Consider the following 25037-nt stretch of genomic DNA (forward strand, 5'->3'; position numbering starts at 1 on the left):
TTTGCCGAGGCGTCAAGGCATCATAAGGCTGTCAATTCAGCTTTACAAGCATATGTAAACAAACTGACAATATAAACATTTTAGGTTTAAAAATCGAACTGTCTGAGAACACAGGACACAACATTTTAAGTATTGTGTTTTTTAATATTTTCGTTGAATTAATTTTGCTGATTCATTCAAACAAAGAACGACTGACAGGTCCATCTTAAAATCTTCCTAAGTTTAGCTTTGATCACGAGTATATAAAGATAACATTCCACGGCTACCTATTTATTTCGCATACTTGTTTAGTAAGGGAAAATCGGCAAACTTGTGTGATATGAATTCACATGCTAACACTGGCAAGCTAGCAAGAGAACAACCTCGAATTTAAAAGTGCCTTCCCCTGGCCGTACTTCCCCTGGCCGTAACAGCAAAATTCCCTGCCTCTTTGTTTAAATGAGCAAATTGCCAGTGATAGATAGTTCATTCATTACTCTGCGGCAGGTAATTTGTTAGGCTTATTCTACCTGTATATCGCATTTTCGGTAGCGTCAAATACAGTGTTAGTTACAGATAACAATTTTATGTTCACTGTTTCTCTGTTAAGTCAAACAGTTTTTACAATTAAATGTCTTGACTTTTTGTTTAACAGTGTACCTCTTGGATCGATCTATTTACCATCCTTTTCGGTTCGGTTTTTCTGGCGACTGAGGTTCACACCTTTTTTTCTTCAAAACGATTATATAAGTTGGCTTGGTGTTGCTGAACGTTTTGTCACTGATTATAACATTGGCCTTCCAAACCAGAAAGTATTTAATACATCCATGTCATGCATATTCAATATCGATTGTTTACATTTGTTGCGATTAGCTTTGTTCCTGGCGAAGTTTATTTGAATATAAATTAGAATGAAGGTTACGGCAATCTAATTGCTAGGTCAGAGGAGAAAAGTTCGTTATGCAGTATTTGTGAAAATCGCTTTAGTTTACAAAGTCAATGTCATCGAAAGAAGGCAAGTATCACTAAGTTGCAGAGCAGTTAAAGACACTGTTCTCTCATTTTAAGTGATCCATCTAGAAAATTAGAAAGAATAATTCAGTAAGGCAGTGGTTAGATGGTGATAAATTAAGGTAAATAAGTAAAACTCATAAGCGATTGAACATGTAACCATCTCTTCTTACTAACGAACTGGAGTTTTCAAAAAAGTGACTAATACAATATAAGAAAAAATGAATATTTGACTATGGTCTGTGTATTTTGAAGCTCCTTCTTTATTTCTTTGATGGTGTTAATGCTTTCCTATATTTCACTAATTATTCCTAAGGGTGGCAGCTATTTACATTTCTCTTACAAGAAACAGGTTGATTTTTAAATCTCTCTGTCAAGCAAGGACAGCCTTTAGCTCTGAAATCAGTGAAAATGAGTATGGGTAAGTTTCATTTGCTGTGAAAGGAAAATAAACTGGCCTGCAATGCGTTTTGCCTTCCGTGGAAAATTTTTCTGATTAATATGTATGTGGGGTTATAGTCTGAATGGTAAAACCTGTAATGATCTCAACCTTTAAGAAACTTCGTTCATCAGAAAAGCTTTGAAGCAGCGTATCTCCTTGGGAAAAGTATTCTTGTCTGAGCTCATTTTGGACACTCATTGGTGTGTTTTAATCGGGGACAGCAATCAGGTTTCAAAAGGTACGTCAATTAGGATGTAATTTAGCGTTTATTTTGCTTACTTTGGAAATTGCTTTTTGCAGGTGCAAATTGAGGAATAGTGGACATCAGAGTTCGAACGTTTCGGTGAATAAAATATATAATTATTATAAAAATATTCTCGCTAATGGCACTTGCAATATGAACATACTGAGAACCCCTTAGGTTTCCTGGGGATCACTTACGGCTGCAATTATGCCCACATCCCGCCGCTAAATTAACACAATTTAAAAACTATAATGACTGACTGCAAACGCCGGACAATTTGCAAAATTCGGCATAGGCAAACTGCGCAGAACAAAATTTTAACTATAAATGAAAGAGCGACTTGGCAGTTCGCCATAAAAAGCCGTGAAATTGCGGCGAGACAGTTCGCCATAAAAAGCCGTGAAATTGCGGTGAAGAAAACCAGTATCTATTTTTTTTTATTTGTTAGTCTTATGTGAGAACCTAATGAAAATTCATTAATTTTCAGAATAATCACAGGATTAATAATTTGGACACGATGTTGTTTGCAACGCTACTTTACTTTCTTGGATTGTTTGTTCAAGGAAAAGGTAAAATCAACGAAATTTGTGTCATTTTGTACACGCTTTTGAGCTGTTTTGGCCGGTGCTCTATGAGTTGTCTTTCCTGAGTCGAAGCGTATTCAAGCTACAGATAGATAAGTGTTGAAGTTAAACTCAGTTAGACCATAGGGTAGGTAAAGTCGCACAAGAGCCTAAGTGGCCCACACGGCCGGAGCTTAGCCTGGTTTCTTTAGCATGAAGCACTGACTGGGAGTATTGCTACTCCCCCCTGGATGGGAAGCTAGTCCATCGCAAGGTTACCCCCAGCAGTATGTCGCCGGTACCCATTTATACACCTGGATGAAGAGAGACAATGTGGAGCAAAGTTTCCTGTCTAAGGAAACAACACAACAATGAAGGGACTATAGTTAGACCATAGACCATATGCAAAAATGGCTGACATTTTCATATTCTTTTGTTTGCATTCAAATTAGCCTCACTAACCTCGTTCTTGAGTTCAAAAATCAAAAGAATATTTCACCGTGAACGAAGCTAGTGAGGTTAATTGGAATTCAGACGAAAGACTTTTGAAATGTCAGCCACTTTTGCATAGGGTCTATGTTTATGTCTGGTAATAGGTGAGGCTTGTTTCGCGTTTATTCTGGTATTTATTCTTCCACGTTTTATATACAGCAGTTGCAAGTTCATCACCGTGTCTTCACAGAATCGAAGGTTCAAAAGGAATTATCAAATCTCCTCAATCCGAGATAGTCACCAGTTGCAGCTGGCAGATAACAGTGCCACACAATCACGGCATTCTCATGACATTTACAACTTTTGAGTTGTATTACAAAGGTGAAGATGATAAAAGCAATGGAATAACTAAGCTTCAAGCCTGGGACGGTGACAGCGAGCATAACACCTCACTTGGAATATTTTATGGGACAAAACGACCATTTTCCTTGCATTCAAGCGGTCGCCATCTCCTTCTTCGGCTTACCACGGCCCAAGACACTCCTCTTTGCAACTTTGAAGGATCGTACATTTCTATTATTACAACAGGTACAGTAGAAAAGTTTGCTACCTTTTAATAACGATATCGCTTTTTTCCCATTTATAGTCGTCCTGTCGACCTTGATGTTATGCAGTTGGCGATTGAAAAAATACGATAGAAATCTTACTTTTCCAAAGAACAGCTTATAGCTATCTATGTACGAAGTGAGTGACGTTGGCCCACTCGGACCAGTCACCACTGATCGTTTTGTAATACGTTTGGTTTTTGTGAACGCAAATGCAGTAACCCAGATAATTCTGGGTTACTGCATGCGCCTCCTGGTTTCAGACTGCTTTCTTCCTTTCCTTTTTTCTCGCTTCTACAAGTAAGTCCCTTCCCCAGACAAAAAAATCTGTGCAAAAAGATATTCTCACAACAAGAAATGGCAAATTGTACTTCATAATATAAATTGTGCAGGGGGAGGGGGGGGGAGGGCTAATCCCCTAAATAGTAACTCTCAACTGTAGATCCTGGTACTCCGAAATCTTAAAGTCGGTATTCGGATTCTCTATCCTATCCCGTATCCCTATAACATTTTGCTCAAACGTCCCGTATCCACGCCGTTAACCCCTCATAATGGACCTCAGTTTTCCCTTTACAGAACATCCTGAATTGCATATACCGGGTCCGGTTGTAACGGCTCTGTCGGGATATTGGTTATGGTGTTCAGCAAAAGGTACTCCTCCCATACAAATAACAATAACCAATAAAAACGGCCAAGAACTGGTTAAAAGCACTGGATTCGCTAAAATTGGCGTTTATGATGAGGGTACATACAAGTGCAATGCAAGGAATAACGCTGGAATGGTCTCCAAGGAAATACACGTCACTTTACTCACAAGTATGTTTTAAGTTTGTTTTGTTGTTTGTTTGTTTGTTTGTTTGTTTTGTGTTGTCCTTTGAAATGACAGATAAAAGAAAGCTTTAAGGGAACTATAGGTCACCTTAGAAAAGCGACGTGGATGACCAGGATTACCAGGATGGCTAGGATGAAAGTGGTCAGCCAAATTGCAACTTGGCCTATTAGAATAATACGTGAACAGTAATATCAGGCCATGAATCGCTTGGTTGTCCTATCTACTGTTTATAATCAGTTATAAATGGCCATTTTGAAGCAAATTTAAATTTCATCATAGCGACACAAATGACTCCATTGTCTTCACGAGTTGTTTGTTTAGCCTCTGGTGGAACTGGTATAATCATTCTGGCTGTATTCAACAACTTATTTGAATCAAGAGTTATCGCTTCATTGGGCGTAATTGTCCTTTTTAACGTCTTGTTTTACTATATTATCAGGGTTCTTTTTCAAAAACGAATATCAGTGTTCGGTAAGGGTAGTGTACGTCATCGGCCGCGATGTTGACCGGGAAGGGCAATAAAGTAAATTCGAAATGACAGTGGCCGAGGACGGTTGACGGTACGAAAATTCAGTTTGTTATCCTCATCGATCAAAGTGACAAATGTACTGTAAATGTTTCAATAAACTAAACTTCCGATCTTACCTTTGTTGCCCTCTTTTCATTTTACAGATTGTACCAGCAAATGCTATGGGTACGGAGGCGTTTCTAGCGATGGTTTGATGAACAATTACTACATCTGCTGGCGTATACCTTCTCCTGAAGGCATCTTCAAATGTGCGCCAACGATTGCCACAGATATGTACGTTATCAAGCACAATATGTAAACTGATTGCCATTATAATCCTGTTGAACAGACAACCACTATGGCGTATTGCATGCCAATAAGCGAGACTTAACGACCTCAAAATTCAGCTCTTGAATTCAAATACTCAGTTAGTGTCTTCTACCAGTTGAGGTGCTTTTCTTGACTACATCCACTCTCCCCGCAGCTCAGTGGCGACACGAAATAATTGCCTAAATTGCGGTGAGAAGCCACAGGAAAATTAAAGGAAAACACTAAGTCAATTTTTCTTATCACAATTATATCCAAAACAAGGAGATTTATCTTACCAAAAAAACATGTTTTGGTTTTGTGGCACTCAAAATGATGAGAACCTTGGTATCGAAAGGATCTTCCAGTCGGCAACGAGAAGTCTATTTTCTTACAAGTGCTGAAAATTTTCTCCTTGCTAGTGACACGAAAATAATTGTTTTGTCACTTAGGGAGGGATCTGACAGCCTCAAAACGCTCCAAAAAAGAAAAATAGCACTTACGGTAGCCATCATGATCGCTCACTCTGTTTTCTTAAAGGTCAATCTATCCTTAATTAATCAGGCAACTTATGATCATTTATTGTATATAGGACGCTAAGGGAAAACAAGATTCGAGAACTTCCCGTGGCCAGCTCCAAGTACATGAGCACAGTGAGAATATTGTGAGTATACCAACCTCAAAAAGTTTTATTGTTAAAGGCCACATCCTGCCCTTGCCTTTTTGCATCATGTAACTATAAAAACCCCTTAGGCAATAAAATTATCAAAGCGGATACCCGCGCAAAATAATGACAAGATGTCCACTAGTTTGCCAAGTGACATATATTTACTGACCAAGTGGTGTCCATGTAGCATTGCTAATACTCCTAAAAGAAAGTTTAACGGTTTGTAAGACGCAAACAAATTAGCTGTTCTTTTCTTAATTTAGAAAACGAATTCATTTCAACATTTCGAATGCTTTTGAGGTACAGAGGGCCGTTTAACATATCATTGAACATTGACAAAAAAAATTATCTTTTTCAAGTCACGGCCTCTTTAGGTGGAGCTCTATTTCCTTTCTATATATGTGACAACAATCAAACCTTAACGATCTGTGAGAAACATGACAGACTGCATATTGAAGAGTCTTCCCTATCAAATACTGAGGTTAGTTGAGGCTGGTTTGAAGCCCTTAGCCGAGGGATAAGCTGGATGAAAACTTTTTGCCTCCCTCCCCTCCCACTACCACTATTTACCTAACCTCCCGCCTACCTTCTTCCCCTTTGCCCAAGATTTTACGTTTTGAACATTGTAGACCTGAGAGTAATTAAACTCTTCCCTGATTATGATTTATTTTTCTCTTTATTTAGAGACCTTAGGTGGAATGAAATACGCCAGCTTCGTTTTGATGCATTCCATGAGCTAAAGGAACTTCGAGAATTGTAAGAGTTAATTACACTTATCTACAATTTTAATTTGGTCACCAAGTGATTTTCGTCTGACTTATTTCCATATGATGTTATTTGTATTTTTAGGAGGCTTGACAGCAATAAAATTGATGGTCTTCCTTCTCGTATTTTTGGGACGCTGTCTAACCTACAGATCCTGTGAGTAGATTAACACATCGCTTAACTCTATTCAGACGAGTGGAGAGGGGAAATATGTCCGCGGGGAATTTGGACTTGGCCCTGAGCGGAAGTCATCACTATAGAATCAAGTGACTGATGACAACTTCCGTTCAGGTAGAAGAAATGACAGTCAATGTCACTTTAAACAGTCCTTTACAGGACTACACTCACCTGGATGATCATAACTTACCCAACTATGAACTATTACGAATGTGTAATTCTGTGGAACGGGCGTCTCACAGCTATAGCGGGGCGAGGATGCGAGTTTGTGATGATCGAACACAAGATCATGTTCTCCATGGCCATCAAACTGCTTTTTAAGGACGTTGTCTCCTTTTGTTTCTGCGCATACGTTCTACGCACCTCAGGATGGCCCACCGATTGAGTAGACGGTACCTAAAAATGCAAAGATATTTTTGCGCATGCAGTTTATATCACTATGCAAGAAAAGCAGATCTTAGATAAGTGTCAAACGGAATTCAGAAAGAAGATCAGATGGGTAACTACGCACTTTTCAGAACAAGTTATTTTCAATTTGGAAAATAATACCATAAATTATGTATTCTAAAGCTTTTTAGAATTGTTATTGTTTAATTATCTCTGAAAAATGCCCGGTTACCCCCAATATTCGTTGTGGATTACAATCGGCTGTTACAAAAATACCTCTTCCATATATTCGGAGGCACCGTCCTTAATGCGAATGAGCTATTCCTGATTTTGGCATGCTCGTTATATGACTGTTATTTTTTTACTTATATCCCATAATATAAAAACAGTAACATTAGGTCATGTGACTCTAGCTGCTACACGCCAATTGGTATATCTTCAGACTCATTTGGTTACAAAGTTTGTTGTTTTGTTTACTACTTTCTGACAGTGTATTTTTGTTTTGTTTTGTTTTTTAAGGACAATAAGTTTCAATCAGCTTCAGCAAATACCAGCACTCTTGAACTTGACGACCTTGCAACAACTGTAAGTAGATTTACTGATACGATAGTAAGTAGGCTTATTGGTACGACCTAACTGTTTATCAAGATGTCTCATATCTCCTTTTAGCGGTTAACTCGTGGAGAGCATACACATGAAATTTAAATTCCAGGGCTGCGTTTTTGTATACTTGTTTATGAACTACCCACATCACTGCTGGTATACGCAATGTTTACACATGTTTACTGATAGCAGCGGTCGATAGCCGATCTTCAAACATGGAGAAGATACCATTTCAAAGGGAAAGCTAAGAAGATCAATCTTATGCCCTTATAGTTTTAGGGTCTATCTAGGATCATGTTGGTGTAGCTTAAGTGTCTTTTTAGCATCATAGTTTTGTAATTTGTTATGTAACTGGCTCAGTGAAAGAGCATTTTTAATGAGGTGATACCGTCAATGAAGGTTTACTTACTAACGCCTCACACGCGAATTGGCCGAAATTTTGAATTTCGCAAACGTGGGGCAAAATACAGTGTTTACTGTGAGCTACGGGCCCAACACTATGGCAAATTATTTACTGTTACTGTTACTGTTAGTCATTCACTAACTCACAAGTTCACCTGCTGCTTTGTTCATTCGTTGACAAGTTAATTCCATGGCCTTCGTTTGCTGTATTCAGAGGATTTCTTCATTAATATTCCATATTTATTATTTACCAGAGATTTTGCCAGCAACAAGATTAAAGAACTGCAAAATGATACATTCAAAAATTTGTTCTCACTATTTGGACTGTAAGTACCCATATTTCTCGCAGTTGTGCAGTTGCAAATCGCGCTAGTATTATCAGTTAACACTTGTGGATCAGTTTCCTTACAGATCACAAACAAAAGATTAAGTGCTCAACAGTTCCTATCATAGTGTATCTTAATTGCTAGAAGTTATTTTTTTATCACCGACATTCAAGGGATTCTTGATACGGCAAGGGCTAGTCATGCACACTTTCTTTGTTTATCTCATATTGCTCACTTGTTCTGGTTCATCGAGCCAAAAAAGTAGTCTCCTTGTTTACCTTTACCTTACTGCTACGAATAACTGCACGTTAGAGCTCGGAATGTTATTACTGATCACGTTTGGAATGGCCACTTAGCTGGTGTTAGCTCTATTAGTTAACAAGACAATTGTGGAGAAAAAGGTCATTTCTGGGTTCAAAAGTCAACTCTAGATAATTTAGAACTCAAATTTCGAAATTCAAAATTATTTTCTTCCATAAAGAAAATGTGGTGTAATACATTGGCGATTTCCCCCCTACTCCTATTTAATCCCTACTCCTTTATTACATTTTCAACAAAAACCTATATTTAATATCATATCTGTGGCATTCAGTCATGGTGATTCAAAGTAAAGTTGCTGTCCTCTATTGCAGAGATCTACAAGGAAATCTAATTGGGAGCCTTCCTGTAGGAATCTTCGACGACCTGAGGTCCCTGACGTACCTGTAAGCATTACTTTTCTCCTTCAACTCTACAGAGTGCAGTAGTTTTGCAAAATAAACTGATCTTTTGAAAGACAGTGAGTGTATTGTATCACTACAATCATACCACCCAGCCTTCAGCGTGCTCCGCCAGTCCCATTTTAAGTCGGCCATCGTTCACTGAAGAAATACAAGTCCTTTGGTAACCAGATAACTATCACATTTGGTAGATATCCAGGGCTTGAATGAATGTTTCCAAATCATTTCATCTTATTACATATACTGTAATTTAAAATAGATCAAAAACAAGATTGGACAAATAAAATAATTTAAAGGCATTTTTATGTAACCAGTACACCAGGAAATATATCGAAAACGTACTTTCTTTTCATAGGGAACAAAAAATAATTGCCCTAATATGTTTATGAGATTTACGTTTTCACTGAAATTTTTGTTTGTTGTTTATTTTTTAACATTAGGGACTTGCTAGGAAACAAAATAGACAGCTTGCAACCCGGCCTCTTCAAGAACATGACAAAATTGAGAACACTGTAAGTAGACTTTGTTTCTCTTCATTCAGGTTATTATTATTATTATTATTATTATTATTATTATTATTATTATTATAATTATTATTATTATTATTATTTTTATTATTATAATTATTATTATTATTATTATTATTATTATTATTATTATTATTATTATTATTATTATTATTATTATTATTATTATTTCAATTTTATGTGGGTATATAGACCCTGCAGTAGACCAGCATCCACTTCAAGGCAAAAGTGATACTGGCTGCTTCAAGCAAAAGAAATCCTTAAGCTCATGTGAAACTTATTTTACTAATTACGATTTAATGTAAGCTGTTATTATCATAATTATCATAATACTTGTGATACTTTTCAAATATTTAATCTAGTTCGTAACTTTCTAAGCATAAGGATATAATTTTATATAGCTTTTCAGGTTATTTTAATAGATATAGCTCAATTAAGATATGGAATGATTTATATGTAAATTTTATATGCGTATTCTATAAATTTTCAAGGGCACACTTTAATTGGAGTCTCACTCTGTTGTGTGTCCCTAGCCACTGTGTAATCTTTTCTTGGTTGGTGAAAGCTTTAATAAATAAATAAATAAATAAATAAATAAATAAAAATGTGATGTGGTGAGGAAATGCAAACGGCATAATATCACCGCCCAATGACGCGATCACCTAAGCTGAGGGAAGGCCAGTCAATTAAGCAAAGCCAGAAGTTTTTATTATTATTATTATTATTATTAATTATTATTATTATTATTATTATTATTATTATTACTATTATTATTATTATTATTATTATTATATGGTTATGTCCCTCTCCTTTGCCACATTTCTTTGCTTTTTAACGTCACATTCTCGTATATTTTCAGGTACCTAACTTACAACCAAATCAAGATATTACCATCAAGCATATTTCAAGGACATCACTTATTGAGGCATTTGTAAGTCACACTTACGTAATGTCATGTTAAATTTGCAACTACCATGCAACCCTATCAACTGTCGTCGATTATTGTGCACTCCATCAGTCAACTAATAAATTAAAAAATCATCTGATATGAACATGTTGCCTTTTCATGAGAGCTTTCATGTACAGGGTTTGCTGATGCGAGATATTCTTGTAAGTCTCCCTTTTAGACTTTTCTATAACCCTTTGACTGGAGAAAAGGTTGTTGATTTTATCTTGAGATTTGCCAGACCAGTGATTATGACTGCATTTTCTTTAAAAGATCCATCAGGTAATATTCTGTATTTTACTGAATAAAACCAATCTCATGTTGTAGTCCGAATAACTGTAAGAATATGTACATAACCACAAAATCCTGCCTGAATCTTCTTTGGGATTGTTCCTTGCCTTAAAGATGATGTTACATGGGACAATTTTCCCATTTAGGGATGTGAGTATCAATTCAATCGAGGTCCTTCCCCCAGACATATTCAGCACGATGACGTCACTGGAAATCTTGTAAGTTTTTGTTTTCTATTTGCTTCACGTAACCAACGAGAAACCAGCATTATCATACCGAACTAAATAGAGAAATAAATAGCCATGTGACAGGAATGGGCATTAAAGGAAAGAAGAGTAATTCATGAAGGAAGAAAGTGCCACAGGTTTGTTAGTCGTAACAGACTAACAAAGTGTCACCCTCGTTAAACAAAGTTTATTTATTTTACTTATTTATTTATTTATTTATTTATTTATTTATTTTAAGACTAAGCTTGCAAGCAAAATCTGAATTAACAAAGCTTAAGACATAAGTTAGGAAAAAATTCCCGCAAGCTTGTAAGTAATTCCTAAAAGATGTCTGAAAACACATGCATTCAGTAAAAACTTCACCTCAGGCCCAATAGGTCATTTTCATGATGGCGTCATTTTACTACAACTACCAGAATTCATTTCCTTTTCCTTTTCAAATGCAAATTTTGTAATCCCAGTAGAGAGCAAAGAACAATAGCTCTAATTAGCATGAGAAAAGAAAAACCAGAAGGATTCTGGTAGTTGTAGTAAAATGACGCCATAGTGAAAATGTCCTATTTGACTCGAATAAGTGTTTTCTACAGTACAGTAAAACATTATGTTAGTTTGCTGATTTAGTTTGACTTGTACTTTGTAGTTTAGGGAGCCGTGGGGTACAAATTTTTTTAGTGCAATATTCTTTAACCGAATTTGACTCGAATAAGTGTTTTGTCCAGCAACAGTATTTTAATTCGCTGATTCAGTTTGACTTGTACTTGGTAATTTAGGGAGCAGTGGGGTACAGTGTTTTTGTAATTCCATTTAGTCAGCATAGTGGTGGGATCCAGTAGGACTGCACCTGTTCAAAGTCCTATTTTCACTGGACCTTGATAACCTACAGCTCCACTGTTTTTAGGGTTGGGATCATTGTTCTGTTGTTCATTCTTTTGTTCTTTCGACCAATAATGTGAGAGGCTGCAGGTCGCCCCGTGCGATCAAGGAGCCTCGGCTGAATCTGAAAAATTTCGGTAAACTCTATTTAGCCTGGGGGGAGGCACATTCCACCGTTTGTAAGTTCGAAAAAACACTATGACAATGAAACTTAATAAAGGCGTTTATAGAGCGTCCAAAAATTGCTTCCTCTGGTGTCCACAAAATGAGGCGATAGCGTCAAGTGACGTTAAAATTTCGTCAAATGTTCAGCACAACCGCCAATCTTGGATTTAATTAACACGTCAGAAAACACAAACTGGTTATAAATTTAATAAATAAAGAACGGCTAACTATATTATGCGTGGGACTATCCCTGATAAGCTGGGGAAATAATTATTACGGTAATTAATGTACCTAGAAAGTGCACATTAGTGTGATTTTACTTTAATTTCAAGGTATAAGATAAACGCTTTGACAATTCCATGATGCAATCTTGTTAACAGCTCAGCCTCTTGTACGTTTTTTTCTAAACAGTCAGACAGGTCAGTGTTTTTTTTTATTTTTTAGTTCCATCGAAAATATCGTATAGTTCAACTCTACCCGCAAATAGCAAAAGCCAATTGACGCTTTTTGGACAAGTACCTTCTAATTAGACAATGTCTTTTTATCAGGAATCTTGGTGACAACAATATAAATAACATCTCAAGGGACATTTTTAAAAATCTCAAGGGATTGAGAAAACTGTGAGTACTTTACTCTGTAAGACAAGTTTCCTGATATTGTATTGAGAGGACAGAATAGTCTGAAAACTGCCTTTCGGAGACAGGGAAAGGCCCACCTTCAATCCCCCTCCCCACCCGTTTCATTCGCTCCTTGTCAGATATTTTTAAGAGCCCAACAAGTCATACTGGAAGCCGGAAAACATACATTGATCAGTATTTAAACTGGAATTAAAGTTAAAACTAACTGTGGGTTAGCTTAATCGTACTTTGAACAACTCGGCCCAGATTAATTTGTAAATAATTTCAGGTTTTTAACGAGAAACAAGTTATCTTATTTAGAGGATGGACTTCTTCCGAGCAGTACCAGACTTGAACACTTGTGAGTAATTTAAATGATGTACAACTGATCTTATGACAATTGTCGCTTTTGACGTCAGTGCAAATCGAACATGACCCTAAAAGGCGCCTAATTAAAGTAAAAGTGTCACGCGAATTTAATGTCATTTCGCTGACAAAAAATTGTTTGTCTGTCAACAGAAATAAAAGAATAATAATTGCCTAGTTTTGTTATAAATTATCACCCCAGTGTGCAATAAAACTGTCGAAAAGTGCCTCTGGCTAGAATGGAATGGATCGAAACTTGAAAAATATTAGGCAAACGTTTTTCCAGATCACGCGTTGTTCTTTCATGAATTGAAGTAATTCCTCTCGTTGTTTTAGAATTGTTTTGTAGCTATTTGAAGGTCTTATTTCACCATTTTAAACAAAATTGGTCAAAAACCCCAACGTGCGCACGCCGTAGTTGGTAACTCAAGTTATCCCAGACATAAACGTGGTTAATTCAAAAAGACAATACTGGATTGTTAAACTACCGACACTTTTCCAAAACAGAGAACTAAGCAGCAACCAGTTGACAGAGATTCCAGCCAAACTGTTGAGTAACCTTACATCTATGAATGTTCTGTAAGTATACAATTTACGTGATTTGAAATACGACTTAATAAGTAAACTGGCATTGAATTAATCTGACTGCAACAAATTACCCTTTATCTTTTGGGCGTAATCGCAGATCAAAGGGTACTGGGCTCTGACTACCGAGCACCTCAGGGACCCCCATCCATATTTGAAACGCTAAAGAACATACAAAGAGTAACATTTAGCAAAACGTTATTAAATGAGGCTGGATTCTTTTTATTAATTTTTTGAGCTTTTTAGCGAGAAAACATCTACAAAGTCAGCAGCAAAAATAACCTGTCGATTTGCAAAAGTTTCTGCTGAACAATCGAAAGTATTTTTTATAAAACATTTTCTCTTTTTAAATCTAGGCTTTCGGCAGTGTTTTCGTTGAGCGTGCCCTGGAAAAGTTAAGTTTATTTGCGTTCGGTTTGGCACTCGGAAGTGCTATCAAACGCTAAATCGTATATATATAGTGATAGGATAATTAAAACGCCGTTTAACAAAATACCCGTACCCGTCGACTTGGCCAAGGACCCAGTTGCTGTGCCATGTGGACCGTTCTTCGGCGCAATGAATAATTCAATTTGAGGAAATCAAAAAGATGACTATATGATACAGAATATAATATTTTCATTAAAAGTTGCATAAATGGTGAATTTGAAAGAAGTACAGAAGGTTCGGGCTGGCTTAGCCCTTTATCAGTGGTAGTCAAGTGTGATTTGGCTTAGACCGAAATGTCTGAAATTTCTTCAAATTTTGCCACTTCTCGACCAGTTACCTAACGCTTATAGCTTTTATATGAGTGCCAAGCAGCTGACGAATATTTTCGTTTTACCTTGGATATTTTCATTGCCTTTCTCGTTATCGTTTGTTTTGTTTGAATTTCACGCAGAACGTTGAATGATAATCAACTGAGCAAAATCCCTCAGGAGGTTGGATCGATGACCAATCTACGCCTATTGTGAGTTGAAGGCATATGCTTGTTTGTATACGAACTTCTCAAACTCATTAATAATTCAAAAGCCAAAGACAAAGGAAATCATGCACCGTGAAGTGTTTGGAAATCTGATGAAAAACTCCTCGTTTTTGCATCCTTAATTTCTCCTTCAAAATCAGTTTGTTTGAGAAGTTATATCAAACACTCGTCACAGTGTTTCATCACAATATCAAAAACCTCGAAGCTCGTCAAAAATACTCCGCTACGCGTCGTATTTTCAACTCTCTTCTCGGTGTTTGATATGTGATGAAACACTGGGTCTCGTGTTTGACATATTACTTCAAAATATCGTTTTTATCTTGAAATATCGCTTACAATAATAACAACGTCAAAAATTAGTTGGTACACTTATCCTTTATACTACACTACTGCACTTTTTTAATTTCATATGTAGTTGGATGTAATTTTTTGGCAATGAATAAACCCAATCTGTTTCTGAACCTCTAATAAACAATGACTGTGAATGTTTTTATTTAAGGGACATATCAAGTAACAAAATAGATCGCATTCCCGTTGGACTGTTTGGAAGCCTAAGTCACCTTAAAGTTTTGTAAGTACTCTGTTCTGGAATGTTAACCCCAACTAGACTTTCTTTTTTCTAACTTTCTTTTTTCTTCTAGGGCCGGGCGGGGGTGGATTCCGCCATCCCACCTCCATCTCCACTATCAGTTAAAAATATCAGCCATTTCTCAGCCATCAGCTAAAATTTTTCTCAGCTATCAGTTGTCGGTCGGATCGATCTTAGTTAAACGGTTTACCTCTCACGCAGGTGTTTCGGTTTGTATCGTATTACTGGTGTCCCTATCATTAGCCGAACAGTTTCGAGTATCATCCGAGTATTTTCAGAGACATTTCGAGTGGTTCCAATTTCGTTCGAGACTTTGCGAACGCGGCTTATTATCTTCTGACGATCACACGACTTCTAGAAACAACTGGTGAGGGGCTCCAAGTCATCTTCGGTGACAGCCCAGGTTCCAGGCATTAACGAAACGCAGGCAAACTTTAGGCATCCAGTTAACTGTTTCCGTAACGTTTCTCAGCTAGCAGTTAACAATAAATATTTCGGCCCCTTCTAAGCTATCAGTTAAATGAACCCCACTAGACCTTCACAGTAGGTAATAAATGACAAATTTGTATTTGTGTTAATTTTATAATCCACGTGTATTTTTGCAGATCGCTGCAACGGAACATGATCAGTTCTATAACAACAGAAACGTTTGCCAACGTAACAGAGCTCGATTTTTTGTAAGTTTGAAATAAAGTGGTTCAGTCGTTTACAGTCCATGTTTTATGTTGTATTAATGATGTATTTGGTAGATAGCCTTCTAAACGATCACTTATGCACGAGTATCACTTGCTTCACCAGATATCTTTGTCAAATGCTTTTGCTTTATAATTATTTGTTTTGCTTTTTTTATATAGTGAAATTGAACTTAGCTACCCAAAGCTAGTTTATAGGCACTCCACTGACTCAGTGATAACGGGAAACAAATAATCAAATTAAACATAACAGGTTAAAAATCCCAACTGGCAGGAGACAAACCAGCTGGCTTTTTACAAGCCTGACCGACGACGGGCCCAAACCCGCGACCTCCGGATTTCAAGTCCAGTTCCCTAACCTTTGCGCCACTTCGCCTCCCATCCGTCTATCTGATACTCACATCAGATATCTTGGTCCGGGAGAAATTCAAATTCAAATTCAGCTTGACGTATTTTCCTGATCAATGCCAAGGGCTTTTAGCATGTATCCGTTTCCTGCGGACATTATTTTAAATCCCAATTGTTTTTGGCACTCTTTCCTTTGATTCCATGCCGTTTTCGAAGCTGTCGTCAAACTCGAACAAATACACGACTCCATCAACAATTTGCTGTAACAATATTTTATCGTGTCTGAATAAACGCTTTTGTTGTTGTTGTTGTTGTTGTTGTTGTTGTTGAACCAAGTAGCGAAGTAAACTCACTATGTAAAGGAACTGACCTCCTTATCACATACACAATTTTCTCTGAATGTCAATTTCCAGGTTGCTGAATCAAAATCGTCTCAGCAAGATTCCCGACAAAACTTTTGTGAATCTTCAGAAGCTGCGAGTACTGTAAGTACTTGAGGGTCACTCCATCCACTTTTCATAATCTAAACGTAACTACAAACTAATTCTACAGATATGTTTTAATTGTTTTAATAGAATGCTCAGTGACAACAAAATAAACAACGTTGGATCCAAGGCGTTTGTAATAGGCAACTCCAGTATGACAGTGTAAGTATCCAAAACATATTGTAGTAACGACCAACTTTTAAAACTTTTCACGGTTTAAGTTTTTCAACTCTAATAGAAAGTTCGATACAATTTCTTTATGAAAAGATACTTGATTCGCACTGCACTGAGAACAGTTGATTCACAGTCGATGGAAGGTCTCGACGGACTAACCACGAAAATGTAAGTATTTAATGAAGTATTTCAATTAATTAATTATAAGTGTCAATGTATTTAGCTCAGAGAACTAAATGAGGACCCTCCCCAGCTCGATCCAGGACCACGCTGGTGTTGGAGGCTAGTTTTCGCACGACTGCGCCATCCCTGTTCCCCCAAGTTGAGTTAAAAATGGATAAGGGGGTTAATTTCTGAAGGAACTACGGTGCTGCATCGATGCAGTGGGGAGTAGAAACGAATGTTTGATTTTATCAAAAAAGTTGATGAGGTGATTTGACCACGGTAAAGAGATTCGAGTGCTGATGTTTTGAGCGTTAGACTTTCGTCAGAGCGACTACAGACGTTTGCAAGGAGACGCCGGCAATTTTTTGCCCAGACTCACTGTCAGATTCCAAAAAAACGTCTATGAAAATTCGCTTTGACGAAAGGCTAATGTTCGAAACGTCAACAATCGCCGGCATGTCTCGCATCTCTTTACCGTAGCCAAGGTTACGTTCCCAATTCAACTCTGTTGATAAACCCAAACATTTAATTAAAATTGCTTTAGTCAAGTTACGCTCGTTATGCGTTTGAAGACATTTCTTGTCCAATAAATTCCCCTGGATTGACCTCATGGTGCCATTGTCGTTTCAACCGACTCTAATGGTTTCTCATATTTTAGGAGCTTACTGTCATGGCGCCTATAAGTTCTCTCATGTGCTTAATTTTGTCCAAACAGATGATGCTAGTTGTGGTACTTCAAGCTTAGAGCCGTGTGAAATATACAAAACGAAATTAAAGGAATAATGGGGGAATGCTTACCTCGATTTAGTTATATAAGTACTCAGATTACTCGCAGAAAACGACATCTAACGCTCTGAAACGAAAACATTACGGCCACCCCAGTCAACCCCTGTTCTAAACATTCTTCCTCCTCACACTACATATAATAAGGTCTCCCTCCCGCTGGATAGTATACGTAGTCAGCTACACCAGAAATTCGTGTCACAAGGTTGTTGTTGGTCTTGATTTGCTCCAAGGAGTTTCTCCGAGAGCTCGATCTTTGGAAATTAACCGAAGTGAAGCACTGCTGACGTACCGTTTCTTTCTAAAACAAACATTTATTTATTTATTTATTTATTTATTTATTTGTTCTGCAGAACTATGAGTGATGGATACATCGGTTCTATGGCTTTCATAGGCAAGAATGGTACTTCTGTGCGCTGTAGGCTACAACTGTAAGTAAAGATTATCCAGTTATGGCCGGCCGGTAATTGTACCGTGCTTTCGTCAAAAATCTGCTTAATCTTAAAACTCTGCTCTTATGAACAGCTTCTAAACCACCAACGGGGTAATTATCAAGTGAATTTTCAAGGAAAGAACGATCCACATAATTCAAAACATACTTTACACAAAAAGCTGTTCTTCACAAAATGAAAAAAGTCGAGGATCCTTGCTGTCCTTACTGCACAAATCAGTGGAGCAAACAGTCACCCACGTTATTTGTATCCTGTCCTATTGCTGTTTCCTTCTGGTCCGACTTCACTGGTTGGTACCAGTGCATTTCCAAAGAAACTCCAACTCTAGGCAGGAAAGAAATCGTGTACGGCATCTTGAATAATTGGTCCTCTTGTTCAGTCCTAAACCATCTTATTCTTATTGGTAAATACCGTGACCTAATCTATTGTAAAGCAATACATAGAGTCAATTTTCGTTTTGCTGATTTTAAAGCGTTATTACATCGATCAAAAGATTGAAACAGAAAAATACATAGTATTCAGCTAAAACAAATACAGCAGTTTTTACGAAAAATGGGCCAGATTTTTAAATTGACAACTAATTTCAATGTTATTGTTTGTATAGTTTTTTTTTTGTAGCTTAATAGTTTGAATTCTTTAAATGAGATTCATTGTAAGCTTTGTTACATGTAATTAACAGTGTAGTATATACGCCTTGTTTTCTCGCACCACTTATATTGTATGTAATATTTTATACCTCAGCTCTGTAATGTGTGTTTGACTGTTAAATAAAGAACTTCGAAAAAAAAAAAGAACGATCAACAACAAGCTCCTACCGATTATCTAAGACACACTGTTAATGGACAATGGAAGGGAACGAGACCATCTAATTATATAAGTGCATCAAGTGAGTTTCTGCAGAGATGAAATACACTGAATGTATGCGTTGCTGCACACTGCAATTTGCTCAGATCTCATTACTTATTCTTTGACAATTTACTCTCTCCTCAAAATTTAGTGGCGTTGGAAACAGTGAAGATGAATATATCAAACTCGGTGATCTTGAAGGCAACACTATGGGCGTCATGCGGAACGCGCTACGACAATCTGGATTCGCAAAGATGTCAACTGATTTTGAATTTTTTCCTTGTCCTATCGGAACATTTGTCAACTCATCGGTTAAGGATGAGCCAAGTTGCGAAATATGTCCTCCAGGTAAAACATTTTTGTGCTTTTTTTTTTTTTTATTTATCCGTCTAAAGACCCATTCATCCATCCATCCATCAATCCACAATGGCGCTGTCTAGAATATACACAGCTCATTAAAAATAAACATCACTGTTTGCTCTCTTGAATTGTTTTTATAATCTGTGCGTTTTAATTTTTCTCGTTGATTACACATTACTGCTTACTTCAATCCTGGACTTCGTACAATTATTGCTAGATTGTTGTCACCTGCTGGGAGCATTAGGATTTTCGTTTTCCGATTTGTCACTGACTGAAAAATCCATCTATCAAAATCTTATTTGTTTTTGCAGGAGGTTATTTTGCTGATTCCTTGGCATTCGTTAGTGAAGGATGTAAGAGGTGTCCAAATGGTACTTTTGTTTCCCTTTCTGACAGACCGGGGAAACAAGCAACAGATTGCACAGCATGTCCACAAGGTTAGGATGAAATTATACAATAATTTTAGAACACTGTCGAAAATATCAAAGTAGTCCCCTTCAGGTGATTCTCTTCTACACAAAAATACTATAAAATGAGTAGATCACCCGCAATGTTTTATCCATTGGGAACACTATAGACGAGAAAAGGTAACACCACACCGAATGGAAAATGAAACGTATTTAAAAGGTAGAAAAATGGCCATTTGGTTATTTACAGTACAAAGCGTGGCCTATGTCTACCGTTGAACAATACCAAGTTGTCGGGGGAGGAGAACCTGACTTTGGTAATTCCAGATGATAACCATTAGCCAACCCTCCCCCCTCCCCTCCCATTCCTCTTTGGTGTTCTTATTCAGGAAATGCCTCTAGCTCTTGTGGCCATGAAAAGATAGCACAGTGTTTTTCCTTAACGTTTATTTGTAATATGTTTCTTGCAAGTCGCAAAACTCAAACGCTTCCCTGTATTTTGCCCAGAAAGTCTCATCTCACCCCTTCTCTCTTCTTTAACTTCCGGAGTCACCCCAACAGTTACACATTTTGATTTCTATAAAGTGTTCAAAGTAATGCGATTTTAGTTACATATAAAAGCATTTATTAAAAACTGGGTCATTGTGTAATGCAATTCCAGGGATTTTAATTGGTTTAGCGGCCATGGTATATGAGCTATAATACCACGTCCAAGAAATAGAGACCAGTAAAAAGTCTTGTGGTTGTTCTTTCAAAGCAAAATCAGCAAGATCTAGCAATAATTCTTGATTTTTTTAGATAAAACAATTAATCTACTAGTTCTTGTTGGGTATGAGCACGAAAATTGTTTCTCAAAGAGATGCGGAAAGCAATTTTCAGGAGCGCCCCATTTTTTCACTCACTCCACTATCCCTGAGAAAATCAGACACTACTCGTAATCTGAATGTTACATGTTGGTCTTCCCTTGTCTTTCAAAAGGAACCGACACCAACTCATTTGCCGGGCTTCGAGCGTGTAATTGTCTCAACGGTTTCTATCGCACTCACATGTTCAAGGGCTGTGAACCCTGTGAAAAAGATGGACTGGAGTGTAAAAATGACTACGCCACGCTTAAACCGGGATATTGGTGGAAATGGTATAATGACATCTACAAAAGCTACTACCGGAACTTCACTTTAAATCTTCTTGCGCCGAATCCTTCGTTTTACAGCGACGTGGTTGAATACTCATTCACAATGCCTATGCCTCATGAATGCCCGAGAAAAGAATCTTGCTTGGGTGGTTTGGATTCAAGCTGTAATGAAGGCTACGAAGGACCACTCTGTGAGGTTTGTAGCCATAGGTACTATAAGCGGCTTCAGTCGTGCAAGAGGTGTCCATCGAAAGCTTGGATGGCAGGACAATTGACCATCATTATAGTTCTGCTATTGATACTTGTTATAGTCGTGGTGTGGACAAGTATAAAGAAGAACAGAGAGAGCAAAAGACGTCCTCTGGTGGACATCATTTTGGCCAGGCTAAAAATCATCATTGGATTTTATCAAGTCACGTTTGGATTGCTAGAAGCTTTCTCCTTCATTAAGTGGCCAGATTCTCTGTCTGCCATAGCGAGGTATTCAGAAATGCTTCAACTGAACGTCCTTCAGATTGCTCCCATCCACTGTCTATTCCCGCAACTGAAGGTAGACGCATTCGGAAGTTTGTTCACCATCCTGATGATGAACGCTGCAGCTGTTGCATTTGCACTTGCAGCTTATGGAGTGAGACGGTTCATGATCGCACGAAATGGTCAACTGAGCGATGACTCAAACGCGAAACAAATTTCTCAGACCAAGGAACTGATCTACAGAAACCTGTTTTTCTTCCTGTTTGTCACGTACCTTAGCACTTGTTCAAAGACTGCAAATGTCCTCCCGCTTGCTTGCCGTAAGGTTTGTCATGACGAATCCAAAGAAATCTGCTTCAAGTACCTGAAAGCGGACTTCACTGTTGATTGCAATAGCCCAAGATACAAGCGTTTGGTCATCGCGGCATATTGTGCAATAGTCTACATCATCTCCATACCGCTTGCGTCTTACGTGATTCTTTGGAGGCAAAACAGGAAAATCAAAACGTCGACGGAAAACGAGTCACCACCGATCCAAAACCTTAACAACGAACTAGCAGCAGGTATGCGATTTCTTTCGGAGAATTACACTGCCAGATCGTGGTATTGGGAACTTGTCGAGACTGTCCGCAAAGTGATATTAACATCTGGTTTGATTCTTGTGGGAGGGGAAAGCAGAGCGTATGTTGGTTTGGCTTGTGTTGTATCCGGACTCTATGGAATGTTCTTTGCCTACGTGAGACCAGTGGAAGATCCGTTTGAAAACAAACTGATGCTTACATCCCTGGCTGTTACGTTTGTCAATTTGGGCATTGGCGCCGTCAGTAAAATCCCCAAAGAGAATGTTCCAGCCTCGATTGACCCGTACGTGGACACAGTAATGTTCAACGTCTTAGTGATTGGAGCAAACACTCTGGTCATAGGGCTGCTTGTTGGTAAGTACATAGACATGGACCCGTACTAATCTATTACATTTTATGTTTCTAAATAAGATTGGAACATGTCCATGTAAGAATGAGATATAAAGGTCGGGACACCGTAAGGGACATGTAACAGGGACATATAGTAGGAACAGGTCCCTTCGTGTGCACTCCATAAATAGGAGGCACGTTGCAGGGACAAAACGCATGAAAACTCCTGGGGACAGTTTGCAAGAGCAGCACACGATGCGACATTGAACAAAATTTGGGTCACTTTGTCGCCACTCAAATTCATACCAGCTGAAATTCATACAGCTTGTAGCGGGGACAACCTTCTGTCCTTTCAACAGGACTTTGTTATTAAAAAAGGGGGACGTGGCGGGAAGAGGCCAAGGGGAACTGTCTCTGTGACATATCCCCGCTTCATTTCCCTGCTACACGTCCCCACGTCGGTGTTCCGACCTTAATACGAACCTCATTATTTCATCCTCCTGTTTCTGGAGGCCGGGCAGTCTGTCTGTGGGTAAAATATTGTCTACGTATCAAGTCCATCTCAATCAAAAGTGTAAGAATACATGCTACGTACACAGTAATATAAAAAAATTGTATGGTTTTCTTATCATCAATTCGAACCTTTTCTAAGATTTCTACTAAGGTTAACTTAAACACCTTAGCATGTGTACTATGTAATTTAATAACATCTTTAAGACCTTTTTCAAGCCCAAATTGTGAGAAATTCAAAACGTTCAATTCTACTCCAGCCTTAGCCAAAAGAGCAAAGCGCAATTAACATCGAGAGATTATCGAACGCTTGAAAGCTAAGGTAACATGAAATGGGAAGCTAAATAAGATGGTTGTCAATTACACTGTACATCTTGCAATTGGCTTCCGAACAAAAAATATGAAATGATCGATCGAGTGACTAGCTTTCAAATGAGTCCCAACAGTAATTTGAATTTGCTTTGATTTACTCTTCTGTACTTTTAAAGCAAAACAAAATTAACTCGCCGGGAGTAGAAATTAAAAGGTCAGTTTTTGGCTTAATATATATTTTTTTATTTCAGTCCAGTACGCTGTCTACCTTTACCACTTCATAAAAGAATGGCGCAAAAATCCCCAGTGGTCCATGTCCTGTTGCCTGGCAATGCTTCTACCGCTGAACGACTTACAGGGAGAAATTCGGGGTTTAATGGGAAGGAACGTGATGAGGCAGCAGCTGCAGAGTGGTAGAATAGGCATGCCTTCCGTGACTGGGGCTGTGAGAGAGAGTGGAGCTGTGGACCTGGCGCTGGAAGAGAGGAACGAAGAGTCCCTTGAGGATCAGGGTCACCATGGCAACAGGCCACATAGTCCACAAATAATCACAAGCCTTGCAGATGCTTCCGTGACGACCTTTAGTGCGTTATCGCCACTAGTTGTACATTATCAACCGCAAAGACAGAATACTCCATTGTAAACAAATGGCAAGCAGGTAGGCAGGAAGGAAGCAGAAAGAAGGAAGGAAGCTACGGGCCGGGAAGGCAGGAAGGAAGGTAGCCGCAAGCAGGCAGTGAAGGAAGGAAAGAAAGAAAGGAAAGTATCATTGCGTCCCACGTATAACTAGCTAGGGTGCAAAAAGCACATTTTGGCTCTTTCATCATCACAGGAAACAAGTATTTGTACTGTAATCATCATGAAAGAAATTTAATTCAATTAAAATTTAGCGTAAAATATAGTTATAAAATAAGATAAGATAAGAAACCTTTATTTCAATAGGGTAACTCCTTCAGTTTTTGTACAAGATTAAAACTGCTATCCATAGAGGCCCTATATAATAACTAAATTGAGGGGAAATAATAATGATAATTACAAATACTCAGAAATGTTGTTAATTGATGGGTGAGAATTTTTTGTACAAATTTGTAAACGCATGACAGTTAAAATTAGGCTGATAGCTTGAAGTCAATCGTTTGCATGTCTCAAGGTTGTGCCACATAAGTGTGGAACAATACGCTTTGATTACTATACTGCTGGCCCTGGTTTGTCAAAGAGCGGATAACTAAATCCAGCAAATAAAATGTACTCCAACCAAAACACTTTATCCGCTGAATACAGTTATCCGCTCTTTAAGCAACGGAGGCCAGGCCCATCATCAGCTGGTGGGGTCGACTGGATGTGTGTCAATACAAGTAGCACCAACATTAAGCTTTCAATATTAATAAAGATTGAATATGAAATTATGAACATCGGCTACACAAAATAGTTTTCGCCGCGATAAAGTATCGAGGACGAACGGACCCCGAAGGTTCGTTCCCCCCACACACCCTTTTTTCAGATAAAGAGTTAGGAGTATATATATATATATACGAGGATTTTGCCATTACCAAACAAGGGAACTGTCCACAATGAAGAGATGTTTGTAAGGACAGGTTCCACTGTAGCATGTATATTGCTAAATACAACGCCACATCAACGTATTCACAATTAGCTACTTGGGTAAAGTTATTAGTAAAAGAATGAGTGGATACGTAGGTTAGCGTATGATTGAATTTACGAAAAAATAAAGGAGAAAATTGTGAATGATTATGTAGTCAAGAATTCGTGAGTGAGCGTTTGGGAGAATTTACAATTTGGTGAATTTATAATTTGTGGGTTATTTCATACGTGTGGGTGTGGACTAAAGCCTGGTTTACACGCACGAC

The 25037-nt window shown here is 38.0% G+C and overlaps 1 protein-coding gene across 2 annotated transcripts; it reads left to right on the forward strand.

Annotated features, from left to right (window-relative positions):
• The first annotated feature begins 950 nt into the window (after nt 1-950).
• Nucleotides 951-24891, forward strand: LOC146456456 (uncharacterized). Of its 2 annotated transcripts, XM_085092943.1 has the most exons (28): nt 951-1775; nt 2164-2245; nt 2891-3259; nt 3853-4092; nt 4781-4910; nt 5515-5586; nt 6274-6345; nt 6439-6510; nt 7438-7503; nt 8178-8249; nt 8882-8953; nt 9409-9480; nt 10355-10426; nt 10879-10950; nt 12546-12617; nt 12904-12975; nt 13488-13559; nt 14446-14514; nt 15029-15100; nt 15724-15795; nt 16572-16643; nt 16734-16805; nt 16911-16985; nt 18119-18196; nt 19215-19411; nt 19735-19860; nt 20809-22371; nt 23421-24891. In XM_085092943.1, the coding sequence occupies exons 2-28, from the start codon at nt 2194-2196 to the stop codon at nt 23810-23812; spliced, it is 4437 nt and encodes a 1478-aa protein (XP_084949069.1). In that variant the 5' UTR covers nt 951-1775; nt 2164-2193; the 3' UTR covers nt 23813-24891. The 2 variants fall into 2 exon arrangements, with proteins under 2 accessions (XP_084949069.1, XP_084949070.1); XM_085092944.1 differs by lacking the exons at nt 18119-18196; nt 19215-19411; nt 19735-19860 and having other exon boundaries at nt 951-2245; nt 21041-22371.
• Nucleotides 24892-25037: the final 146 nt, after the last annotated feature.

The sequence above is a fragment of the Pavona decussata genome, unplaced genomic scaffold (assembly GCF_977016875.1).
Source record: "Pavona decussata unplaced genomic scaffold, jaPavDecu1.1 SCAFFOLD_254, whole genome shotgun sequence".
Classification (NCBI taxonomy): domain Eukaryota; kingdom Metazoa; phylum Cnidaria; class Anthozoa; order Scleractinia; family Agariciidae; genus Pavona; species Pavona decussata.